This window comes from Halichoeres trimaculatus, unplaced genomic scaffold (assembly GCF_033239565.1).
Source record: "Halichoeres trimaculatus isolate MK-OKI-2021-1 unplaced genomic scaffold, fHalTri1.1 fHalTri1_scaffold_6, whole genome shotgun sequence".
NCBI lineage: Eukaryota > Metazoa > Chordata > Actinopteri > Labriformes > Labridae > Halichoeres > Halichoeres trimaculatus.
Window position 1 is genome coordinate 19,390,596 of NW_027437184.1, and position 12,392 is coordinate 19,402,987.

At 40.4% G+C, this 12,392-nt stretch overlaps 1 protein-coding gene across 3 annotated transcripts; it reads right to left on the reverse strand.

Annotated features, from left to right (window-relative positions):
- Positions 1-725: 725 nt before the first annotated feature.
- Positions 726-11,122, reverse strand: map3k7cl (map3k7 C-terminal like). Of its 3 annotated transcripts, none has more exons than XM_074672701.1 (5): positions 11,063-11,122; positions 9,106-9,216; positions 6,119-6,177; positions 4,931-5,046; positions 726-1,625 (listed from the first exon to the last, which is right to left on the reverse strand). In XM_074672701.1, the coding sequence occupies exons 2-5, from the start codon at positions 9,179-9,181 to the stop codon at positions 1,445-1,447; spliced, it is 432 nt and encodes a 143-aa protein (XP_074528802.1). In that variant the 5' UTR covers positions 9,182-9,216; positions 11,063-11,122; the 3' UTR covers positions 726-1,444. The 3 variants fall into 3 exon arrangements, with proteins under 3 accessions (XP_074528802.1, XP_074528801.1, XP_074528800.1); XM_074672700.1 differs by lacking the exon at positions 11,063-11,122 and adding an exon at positions 10,834-11,056; XM_074672699.1 differs by lacking the exon at positions 11,063-11,122 and adding an exon at positions 10,038-10,684.
- Positions 11,123-12,392: the final 1,270 nt, after the last annotated feature.

Sequence of the window (12,392 nt, forward strand, 5' to 3'; positions counted from 1 at the left end):
CCAAGGTTGAAATTGGATATCCAAGATATTCAACTTGTCAAAGATAAAAGAATGTTTAGAGCGATTGAATTTAAAAAACAAAAACAAAAAAACAACTGAAAATGAAGCTGTATGGTATTTCAGGTTCGCATTTAAAAAGTCTTTTGGTGTCAGAGCTCTTATTTTTCCAGGCAGCTGCATAACAGTGTGAGCTCAGTCTTTGGTAGTTTTCTTGTGTTTGTCACAAAGGGAACAAAAGCTGACCAAAAAGTAATAAAGTGAAAACATGTTTATCTGACTGGGACTTTAAAAGATTCAAGTTGTGGTAATGCAACCAATACAATTTAATTTAAACCCATCTCTGAATTTTACCTGCACGCTTACACTGTCCAAAATCCCTCCAGCCTTGACTGGTGATTTTTATTCTGATAATGAAATATCCTGGTTTCAAAGCACCAGAATAAGGCAAAGAAGTAAGTAAAAGTGGAGTTTTCATCACAACAAAACACTGTTGCCATTGTCACATGATTTTAAAGGAGGAAGAGAGTAGGCTTGCAGAGTCAAACCAGCCATTGTCTGTTTCATAATTCCAGAGTGAGCTAATCTCTTCTTCAACATTAAAGAACAAGTTCCTCTTTCCGTTTAAGTGATTCAACAAGTAAATAAGGCACAAAACTACCACAGCAGCACAGGTTTGGAGAAATGAAACTGAGGAAAGGAGGCTGATGTTAAAATAAAAGGTGTTTTATTAATAGATGAAGACAACAAGCAAAAATTCATTTTGCTGTTTGTTTCCTCTTCTGCAGGTGGATGAGACATCAAAAAATGTACAGCTCCTACAGTGTCATGCCGCAGGAGAGACTTGTTGTGAAACAGGCAGTCATCCTTCTTCTTTTACTGTTCCTCATAAATGGCTTCAATTCCCCGATCCCTGATACTGCCTAAAAGACTCATTTCCCTTTTACTATAACAGGAACTTGACAGACAATAGGAGGGAAAAGGAGGGATGACGCTCCTTAAAAATACAACACTTGGACCACAACATACCACCTTTGGCTCCCCCAAAAGACCTCAGGTAAAAGATCTGAGTCTCCACAGGACCTGAGACAGTTATCAGAATATCTACTCACATTCACAGCAGCTGACATTTTTAAATACACTATGAGGTATTGTCCAAGCAACCGCAAAGGTTCTGTATGACCCTATAATAAGAAAACAGCACCCAGAAAGAAGGCCTTGTGTTCTAGCTTGGTAAAATCACTTTAACAGCTTCATACTGATGATGACAGCAAGTCTGTGGTTATAACAAATGACTCATACATGAATAAACACAGCGCCTCTCCATGTAATTAGCTGATTCACTGACTGTTGTTTTGTAGAATGAGTCTTTATTTCTGGTTTGGTTTCCTGGCCTGAATGTCCAGCTGGGTATTTCAGAAGTCTCAGGTTCTGCGGAGGTCAGAGGTCACGAGGAGTCCCGTGTGGTTCGGCTGGTCAAGCAGAGCGTCTCCAGCTGCTGAGTGCGCTCGTTGTGGACAGTCACCAAGGAGCGGTTCTCCTCCGTTAGACGTCGAAACTCATCCTCCAGACGGGCAATCTCAGCGGCAACTTTCTCATCCTCAACCAGCTCAGCCAGCAACTTTCGCCTGGAGAGACAAGTGAGAGAAATGCTTTAGCAAGTGACAGTCTTTGCTGGTGGCTGGAAACACTAATAACAGGTTCTGAGTTTAATAAATAATAACAACAACCATATGTATTAGCATAATCATTCTCCAGCTGTCCAAGAATGTTGGAGGAAACCAGGGAACCTCTGTAAATTTGGAAAAATGCAAACTTATATAAAGGGCTGAGCTGCATAACAAAGCGAACCTCTCTCAGAGAAATAAATAAGGTCTCTTTGAAGCACACAGTGATGCACACTGAAGTTTTCCAGATGTAAAGGTCAAGTCAAGTTGCTTTACTTAAATAGCACATTGAAAAGCAAGAAGAGCTGAATAAAGCGCTGTTCAGTCCTTGTAAGCTTTTTAAAATCTGCCTCTGTATCGGTAACTATGATTAAAGGAGTAATGCATAACAAAGAAAACAGACATTGGATAAAAACAGCAATGAGTGCTGTGAGCGTCAAGTAACTATCATGTTACTAAACTCCTTCATAGTAACTTTTTAAAATCTTATACTACCATTTAAAGGGAATCATTAATTTTTCATGTAAAATTTCCAACAACTGCACGAGACTGATTATCTGACTTGGTGGCGAGGGCACATCTACATCGGCCCAGTGGCATCCTGGGATAAAGACTGTGAGGGGCATTTAACACATGCAAAGGCTGATGATGATGATGATCCTTCAGCGATGAACTTTCGGTTGTGGGAAACAGAAGGCGAGCAATTCTAATCTCATGAAGCCCACAAACGAACAACATACTTCTACCAAATTCACATCCAGAGAGCCCAGCACTGCAAACACTACTGAGCCAAGAGCAGCTCGCATTAGCTCAGCAGACCAAAGAAACGCCACTGCTCGTGACAGCCATGCCTGATTTTAAACCACCAATATTGAGTTTAAAAAGGTTTGAGCAGGCACTGCCAGAAAAACTGGAAGATAAAGCTGTGTCTCAAAAGGTTAACTACAAAACAAGAAGTTTCACTTTCTTAAAACAGAGGCAAGGGTAGTAGGTTTTGGGAAACGATAGAGGTCCTAAAATTGAGCCTTGGGGGAATGCCACATTAAAACTACTCTATGTTGTTTCAGTGACTTAAAGCTCTCGGTTGGAAATAACTTTTCTTTTTGAAAAACAAAACCTTACTTGTAAAGAAATGATTAGGTTAGGTTAGGTTAGGTTAGGTTAGGTTAGGTTAGGTTAGGTTAGGTTAGGTTAGGTTAGGTTAGGTTAGGTTAGGTCAAAATTTGGGAAGCAGTAAAAAACTATAAGTAGAAACGACCACAGATCAGTGTCCTGCTTGATATCAATGAACATGTGCCCACAAGCTCTGACAGAAATCTCGGTGTCATGGTTGATGACCAGCTGACCTTTAAGGTTCATGTGGCCTTGATTGCTCGATATGCCTTCAATAACATCAGAAGGATAAGACCCTACCTAACACAACAGGCCACACAGCTCTGGTACAGTCCCTTGTGATATTACACATTGACTACAGCAGCTCTCTTCTAACAGCCTCCAGCATTTACATTTAAACCTCTGCAGATGATCCAGCAGCAGCACGTCTTGTCTTTAACCAGCTCAAAACAACGCATGTCACCCTGCTGTTAATCTCTCGTCACTGGCTTCCAGTAGCAGCTCAAATCAAATTCAAAGCTCTTCTTCTGGCTTAGAAAACCCTGACAAGAACGGCTCCTGCCTACCTTGGTTCCCTCTTCCAGGTCTACACTCCTTCTCACCCACTACTCTCTGCTTGTGAAAGACGCCTGGTGCTCCCAGCCCAGTGCGGCTCTAAATCTCTAGCCAGACTCTTCTCCTATGCTGTGCCCAAGTAGTGGAATGGATTACCCAACTCTATACGGTCCCCTTCTACTTTAAAGAGATATCTGAAAACTCACCTGTTCAGGGAACACTAAAACACTCAAGCTGACCCTTCTCCTCTTTGTCCTCAGGGGTAGAATGAGTCAGTAGGTCTAAGACCCAGCTTTTAGTGAATTTTCAGCACTAATTACTGAATGTTGTTGAGGGATGAAGTATATTGTTGCAGCAATTGATTGTGGTTAGTTGGCTGGATTATTCTACATTATTAAAAAAACAAACAAACCTGCACTCAATGGCAGCACCTGCAGCCAAATAACTTGTAGCACGGTTGTCGCACTAACTAGGTTTTTCCTTCTGTCTCAATTCTTGCTTGTGTTGTACGTAGCTTTGGACAAAAGCATGGGCGAAATGAGACTGTAAAACCGTAGAAAAGTGAGTGGCTCTTGGAAACATCACTTGCAGTGTGTAAGTGCTGCTCCTGTAGTCAATTCAGCAGCATTGTCATTATGGTGTACAGCTTAAGACTGATTGAACAGCTGTTGAAAGAAAAAAGTGAAGCAAAAATGAATTTGTTTTAAGTTGAAATCAACAAAAATATCAATTTTAGAGAAAATTTACATTATATTTCCAGTCCAGGGAAAAAGACACCACTTGATAGAAGTATTCCAATTTTGTGAGTCTACTTCGGAGACCATGTCGATAGTGCCACAGCATGAAAAAAGAGAAACGAGTTTCTGCCCACCTGACTCATCATGCTCTTATCTAAACTCAAGGCTATACACATCCCAGCAGTGTGCCCACGACTCTATTTAGGAACTGCAAATTAACTGTGTGTAAAAGTTGTGTGTGCATATTTGTGATTGTGAATCTTTGTATGTGTGTGTGTTTGTGTAGGTGTGTTAGTGAGGCTGGTGGGGGTAACAGCAAGGGGCCTTGACAATCCTTCTGCTAAGACCACCCGCAGCTGCTGGGGGCACAAGGGACAGTGGGTATGGCATGTGTGTATGTGTGTGTGTGTGTTTGTGTGTGTGTGTGCACTCATGCTTGTGTATCAGGAGTTTGTATGGACATGAAGACATACAACTTGTCTCAGAAAAAAAACACTCATCATGTGGCTGCAGCAAAGATGCTACTTTTGTTTGAATGAGTATAAACCAAGACGGGAAAGTAATCATGCATTCTTGACTTTGTTTCTTTTTCAAAAATTGTTGTAATTTTTTTAATATGATTTTAAATCCAAAATGCAGTTGGTGTTGAAATTTCTTCATGTGCACTATGCTGAAGGTTTAACTATCAGCACGTGCCATCTGGTGGATGTTTTCTGCAAAAGTCCTTCAAATAGAAATAGACTTGTTTCTTTTTTGTCTGTTCAGAACAGATCCATTTGAGGTGAAAAGAGCGCAAAACCAAAACCAAGTAACACATTACATAACAAGGTCACATTTAAAAAGCCCATTTGAGAGACTCACTTGCGGTCTTCAAGCACAGCGATGTCATGTTTGACCTGGTGAAACTCTCTGGCCATCCTGCAGTGCTCCTTGTACACATGTACACTTTCTCTCAGAGACATACATGGAGGCACGGGCTGTAAGAGGACACAGACAAACAGAATGTGAAAGACTGTTTCAGACCACACTTTCAAACCTGTAAGCTTCAAACTGTCTGTATAGTTGTTTTTTCATTGGCATGCTTTATGCTGAATAGATTGGGGTATACATATGTTAATGACTTTAGTAACCCTTTAACCTTTTTATAGCGCAAGAAGCAACAATGTCATGAATTTTAATCCATGCCAACTGATTTTTTAAGGTAATGGAAGACTGTTAAAGAAACATGTAAATACTGTGTCAAAGTGTGAGACCTAATTTGACCCATCTCCATATAAACTTTAATTGAATGCTTTTTTTTATCACAGTGTATGGCTTAGCAAAATTACAGCAACATATATTCTCTCATACCAGATGAATTACAGTCTTTCGGTGTGAATTATGAAGCTAAATCATGACAGACCAAAGTAAACTAAACAGAAACCTTTGCTTCTGTTGGCCTGTATCTCAGTGTTTGGATGCTATCATTCGTGGGTATGCTACTACTGTTCTCATTTGACACTCTAAACCAACATGCACTTTACATGACCCTGGCCTTGGCACTCGTTGAAGGATAATTCAATGACAACACTAATAGCAGAGTGAGCTCACACAGTGAAAACATTGATTTACAAGGTTGATAAACTACACCACTGCCCAGTCTGATGCATAGCCTCAGCTTCATACAAGGGACAAGGCCTTGGAGGGAAAATTAACCACCATTCACATGTATAATCAGTCCTTAATGTCAGATTCATCCCGGTAAATAATTTATGTCACTTTGGATCATTTTATGATTTCAAACAAATCAGCTTTACAGATCAGTGGTTCACAAGCATCAAAGACTGTCTTGGGACCTTGTTAAAGGGAAAAAGGGAAAATATTTTTTATCAAATAATCAGGTAAACTGGTATTCACAGTCTGACTTCTCCACCTTGTGAAAAACAAAAACAGACATGATGTGTGTATTCATTTTCCCTCTTCACTCTGCTTGTCCTCACTTGTGCTGCTCTGACGACAATACAACGTGTGTGTTCTATGTAAAGTGACTCCACTGCATGCATTGCATACCTGTAATCGCTGTTCAAGATCTGGGAAAGTCTGAGGGACATCCTCCACATCTTTTACATCTGTTAAGACAGAATGCATGATTCAGTCACATCTGAGCATTATCTCACCATGTGTCATTAGTAAATATTGGGCTTAAACAGGACACAATCCCCAGCACAATGAATTCAAACAGCCTGTGGTGTAAAACACAATATACGGTTTATTGGTGGATGTTAAAACAATCATCCTATTTTGATGCCTTGGTGTTGCTTCAGATTGTATTTTTCCCATAGATAGTGTCATATTCAGGTCCTTAGCTGCATAAGGAGAATCACAACAGAATGATGTTAAATTAAAAGAAAAAGTCCTGTATGCTTTGTCTCTCCAGGTAGACTGATTTATGCACTAGCCAACATGTCATGCTAGGATCAAAGGTCTAATAGTACTTGAACAGAATAACTGCAAATATTTGTTGAGACATGTGAGTGGCACATTAAAGGGTCAAGTGTATACAGCCTGAGGAGTCCTAAGAAATTTCATCTTTTTTTTTATCAAGTTATTTTTGTCAAATATATATTTTATGTAAAAAATATCAGGTGTGGATCAAGTGGAAAAACAAGGGGTGGCCTTTCCCCCCTTTTTGAAATCTGATTGATCACCCACTACAAAATCCTCAATTATAATTGGATATTTACTCAATAGGAGGGTAGAGTTTCTGTTTAAATTTACTTTAGGCTGTGTTAAAACAAGCTGCTGTTAGCCTTTTTTGCACTTTAGTGTTGCATATTTTTGGGTGTCAATTCTTGAAGAATTTAGCCCAGAACATTTAAATGTTGCATTTCTGTTGAGCCCCTTTAAAAAAAAAAAAAAAAAAAAAAGAAAGATTTTGTGACATCTAGTGGTAAGGTTGCAGATTGCAGCTTCATAAACTGAACCCTCATCATTTCATTTAAGAGAGGGAATCTTGTGTCTAGTTTGTTTGCTCCTTGCAAACATGGAACAGCAGGCTTTTAAATGCATTTTGGCAAAATCACAAAGTGGAACAGTAATGTCTGGGTCACGATTAACTTACAGAAACTTAAAAAATTGTGGGTGAGAATTTTTTTTCACTCAGTTTTCATGTGCCTTTTATTTTGGAAGGATGTGTTTTTGCTGTTTCTCTAAAATATTCAAGGCCTTGTCAAGAGTTGAGTCTATGACAACAAAAAAAGGGGCAGTTATGATGTTTGTCCTCGAAAAAAAAGAAAAAGGATGACAACAAACAATATTTCGTCCTTTTAACTTCAACTGTTGAAGGACAATGTGAATCGTGAATGGTATGTTCTTGGCATAAGCATTTTTTCATGAATATTGTTCGCCGCATGTCCTTCATCGTCAGCCAAATGACTTGTCCTACAGACAGTTGCTTTGATATCTTTCTTCGCCTCATAAAAAGGCTCAAAATGAAACACTATATGGGCCTCTGGTATCACACCACAACATGGCAACACAGTGCTAAACTTATGAATGAGCCATGTCCTCTTACTGTCCAGAAGTAATGAGCTGTCAGACTGAAAGACTGACAGAGGGAAAACTATGTGAGCAGACAGACAAACACAGACGCACCAGGTGTATGAACAGACAGGGATTCAGACAGACAAAACCAGACAGGTTGTCTGCACCGGCCTCTGCCTCGCCAGTAATGTCCCCCTGGAGTTGTGGAACACATGTGGAGAATCTTGGGATGATGCAACCGGCTAAAAGCAGCAGTATTAGCCTGCAGCCATGAGGCCAATTATGATGTGAAATAAATACAGTTCTCATGCTCGGGATTGACACAGCATGGGGTTATAACTATGCCCGGCATGAAGTCATGAAGGGCCTAGAGGATGATCCCCTGGACGGAGCACAGGTCTCAGTCCCCCTGCTGAGAAACACGAGTTCAAAGACACGATAACATAATCGTCAGGGGAATATCTGATTTTGGGGGTGAGTGTGTGTGAGCAGCTCTGGGGCTTCAAGTACATTTAAAGCAACTCAGATTATAATGTTGCCAAGTAAAGCAGACCTGATACAGTCGCTGATCCTCAGGACTTATCAAACAATGTAGCAGCTACGGAGAGCCAGATAGACAAAACCAACCTGAGCATGGTTTGAGTTGGTAATGGTGAAATAAAAGCTGTGATTTGATTTATTATGAAGAGTAAATCAGTGAAAACGTACTCTGCTGTGTGCAAACGATAAGCAAAATGTCCAGAATGTCATGGCTTGAATCTGAGTGCGATTCGAGTGTGTGACTCCCACTGCAGCCCTTCATCTCACTTCCTAAGAGAAAGACAAGGGGGATCAGAGATGGGTGGAGCAGGACTGGAAGTGTTAACTGCTTATAAATATAGGCCAGTGTTCTAAAAGCTGAACAGTGAATCAGGCAGCTGGACACTGTTAGTATTAGAGGGGAAACCTGACTCTGCCATTGCATAGCTGCAGCTGCTGTCCCAGTGCTGGGCCCCACTGCAGTAAAACATCCCAACTGACAACATCTCAAACCGTAGGTAGAGGTGCATTTGTGCAAATTGGTGACTGAAGGAGTTGAGCGCTTTTAGACTTGAGATTACAAAAATAAATAAATAAATTACATTTGTAATTAAAAGTTGCAAAACAAACTTTTTGTAGGCACATGTGTTGTTTTCTAACATTCTCTCTTACAGAAATAGAGAGCGCACCTGTCTCAGCTACAGCACAGAAGAATGAACTCAGTTAAAGTGATAGGGTGTGAGAGAGGGGTGCTGCTCAGGGCAAATTGTGCCTGGTCTGTTTTGGTGGGAAGAATGTCGTGCATGGGTTCCACACATACTGGAAATGCAGTGAGAGTAGAGCCAAAAGCTCGGGTGCTAAATGATCAATTGAGTAATACACGCAGCTGAACTCAAAATAAGTCACAGGATCTGTCTGAGATAGCAGAGGAACACAAGTGGATGTGGGTATTTCTGCGTGAATGGCCACAGTGTGATGTGTGTTTGTGCGTTTACCTGATGTGTTGTCGAGGCTGAAGGCGATTCTAACTTCAGATTTATCAGGAGACACTCGTCTGGTTGAGGTGATCATTTATCCCTTCACTAGGCCACAGGTACCAAACAGAGCTGTTAACACAATCAAAGAGGTACCATTGAAGATGAATAATGACGTAGAAGTAAAACGACACAAAAAAATAATCTATCGCTGAATTTTAAGATTTTACATTTTAACTCTTAAAATCATGGGTTGATTTTGTCTTTTACAGGCTCAGGCTCTCTTTGAGTTCGAAAATGTCGCCTGACAATACTCAATTTGAAGAGTCCACCTTAGCTTCTGTAAAATATACATCCATATATTTTTCCAAATTATAGCCCATTTATGCTTTTATTACTCTGAAGTACACTGTATGATGTTGAACAGAAAAAAACTTGGCAGGTGCAATGTTCACTTGAAAGGAGCCTAAATAAAGCAGGCTATTAAAGCACACACGGAGGAGCATGAAGCCATAATAACACACACAGCAGCCAGTTTCATCATGCATTTAGAGTGGTGTTGGGATTAAATAATTAGGGAGCTCTGACAGACTGACTCTGAGGTCTGGATTTTGCATGCCCCCCCTCACTAGTGAATGTACAGGCTTTTTATATCAGGACATTTGCCTGCTTTAACCCTGTTAAACCCTCTGCCTCACACAACATGCCTAAACGACCTTCTGCACCAGCAAATCAGCATGTTTTATTTACGTCTCTGTGAGTTGCTTGAAAAGATTTGAAAGGTCAAATTCAAAAGCAACAATAACTAAAGCTTGCATTTCCCACAGAAAAAACATTTAAGTCGTTCAAGAGTACAGACGTGTACATGTTGAAACGTATATTACTCCACAATATGCTGGAGACTTTTATATGAGGATGTAAAAGGATAAGTCAGGGCCAGCAGGTTATTTTACCTGGAGGAGCACAAACCTAGACCCAGGAAATCCAGGAAAATAAAGGTGAAATTCAGGTTGCTAAGGACACTTTAAGTCCTCAGCACGGGATGGTGGTTGTTCCCAGTCGGACCACTTTTGAAGTCTCTTTGCATAAAACCAGGTAGTGTTTAAGTTGTTGCTCCACGCTTAACTCGGCGCGCTCTTTCCAAAATCTGACCTCCACGTCTTTTCGCGGCACTCCAGCTCTATAATTTATGTTTTCAGAAGTTTTCCATCAAAGTCAAAACGTCCAACGCACTGCTGTCAGTCACAGGGTGTCTGTTGGTTCAGCTCTGCGTGGGTTTGGACATGTTATCCACAGACAGCAGCCACGCGGCGAAGAGCAACACAACAGGGTGCAGGCAGAGGAGGAATGTCGTCCGCTGTCCCCCCGTGGCGGCCAGCTCCAATTAAATGTCTCAGATGACATGACAGTAGCCCGCAAAAATGCTCATAGCTCTGCTCCGCTTTGAGTGACACGGTCAGACCGCTGGGACGCTGTTTGGCTTTGCAATAGCTCTGCAATGAGGCAGAGGCTCAAAATGAACTCCTCTTGCTATAACAGCTTCTGAGGAGGGAAAAAAACATCGTGGTCCGTTTATTTTGTGCCTGCGTGTAGTTGAGTATCTTATTATCTTTGAGGTCGAGGCCGAATCATTGTTCATTGTAAACTTTATTTAGGGTAGCTTAAAAAAACAACAGTACCCCAGAACAAGAACGAGAAATGAGATATCAAGTCATTGTTATGAGATACTATCTCAATATTACAACTTACCCATAGACTGTCGACTTAGGATATCTTTAATCTTTTTTTTTTTTTAACAGGCAGAAGTGGGCTTCCATGATACTGCAACCTATTGGCTATAACCTCTATAGTTTAGTTTTATACTTTCATACTTTTTCATTAGTCAAGCTTTTGAACTCCATATAATCAGCCATTCAAATGTACTTTAAGTAATCCAATGTACTAAACTTAACTGAGAATTCAGCAGTTTCACTCTTACTTTATTCTTATGCTTTCACTTGAGGTGACACAACCGTCTACCAATGGCTAAGCCACGCCCCCTCCCCTCGGTCAATTAATCAACACTCATTGAATAGCCTATATGGCAATTTGTCACTGAAAGGCAGGGGTAGGCAACCATTTTCATGACTCGTGCCACTTTACGATACACTCGTGCCCAAAGTGCCAAGACTTACTTCTTACATAAAAACATTGACAGTTGACGATAAAGCCTCCTTGAATGGTTTTCCATGCTTTCCTATGCAGTGAAAAATGCTAAAACTTCCTCCCGTTGCCTGGTTTTAAACTTTAACTGTACAGAAAGTTTTGAATATGTTGCTTTGTTTCACATACTTTGCTAACACTGTTTTGCCACTAACTACATGAAATTACAAGCTAGCAGACTGACCTCGCAAGAGATTTGCGTTGACGCACTTGCAAGACACATTTGAACACTTGTAACGTCAATGATTTGAATTCATGTTAAGTGCTAAATAGAATACAACAGAATAGTTTTATTATATAATTTATTCATTTATCTAGTCCTCTGTCTCATTGTAATTATTCTTTGCCTGCCAACATAAATAGCCTCACGTGCCAGCTCTGGCACCCGTGCCCAAGGTTGCCTAACCCTGCTGTAAGGAGAGATTTTGCAGATGTCCATTGATAGCTATGCCAAATGCTACTAGCTTATTTTTTAAATATAAATTTAAAGCTTTGTATTACCAAAGCTAAATTTTTCTTCTGCAAAAGTAGTTTTTTTTTGTTAATATTCACTACCACAACTAACGTAGATGTCCTTTTTAATTTTATTCACATTGAGTTGTTGTAGTCTAGCGCACATTTTCATCCAAAGAATATGTAGCTCAGATAAAGGTCAAATATACACCCCATTGCCCAGCATCTCAGGATACCTTGTGTCAGAGTTGCATGTACCCCATGAACACCATTTAAACATTTTAAAACCTAAAGATGCCATGAGGAGGATCTGTTTTAACTGGACTCCCTCACCACCGTCTGGCCCAGAGTCTCACGCGCACTGTCGTAAAATACTTTTGGCGAGGTGTGTGTTTGTTTTGGAATTAAATGGAGATCAGGTTGAAACAAATTTTCTTTGAGACAACTTTTTCGCAGCTACAACGTGCCGAGGTAAGGTATTTACTAACATTATAGTAGCCAGCTATATGTAGCGCTATTGGCAGCACATTGTCCGGTCTTCGGACATTTCTGTAGGCTGACATGACAACAAGTAAATACTGTCAGTTTGTATGTAGTTTAGCAGCTGTCTATATTTAGCCTAGTTAGCAGCCAGTGCTCTAAGACTTGTCCGT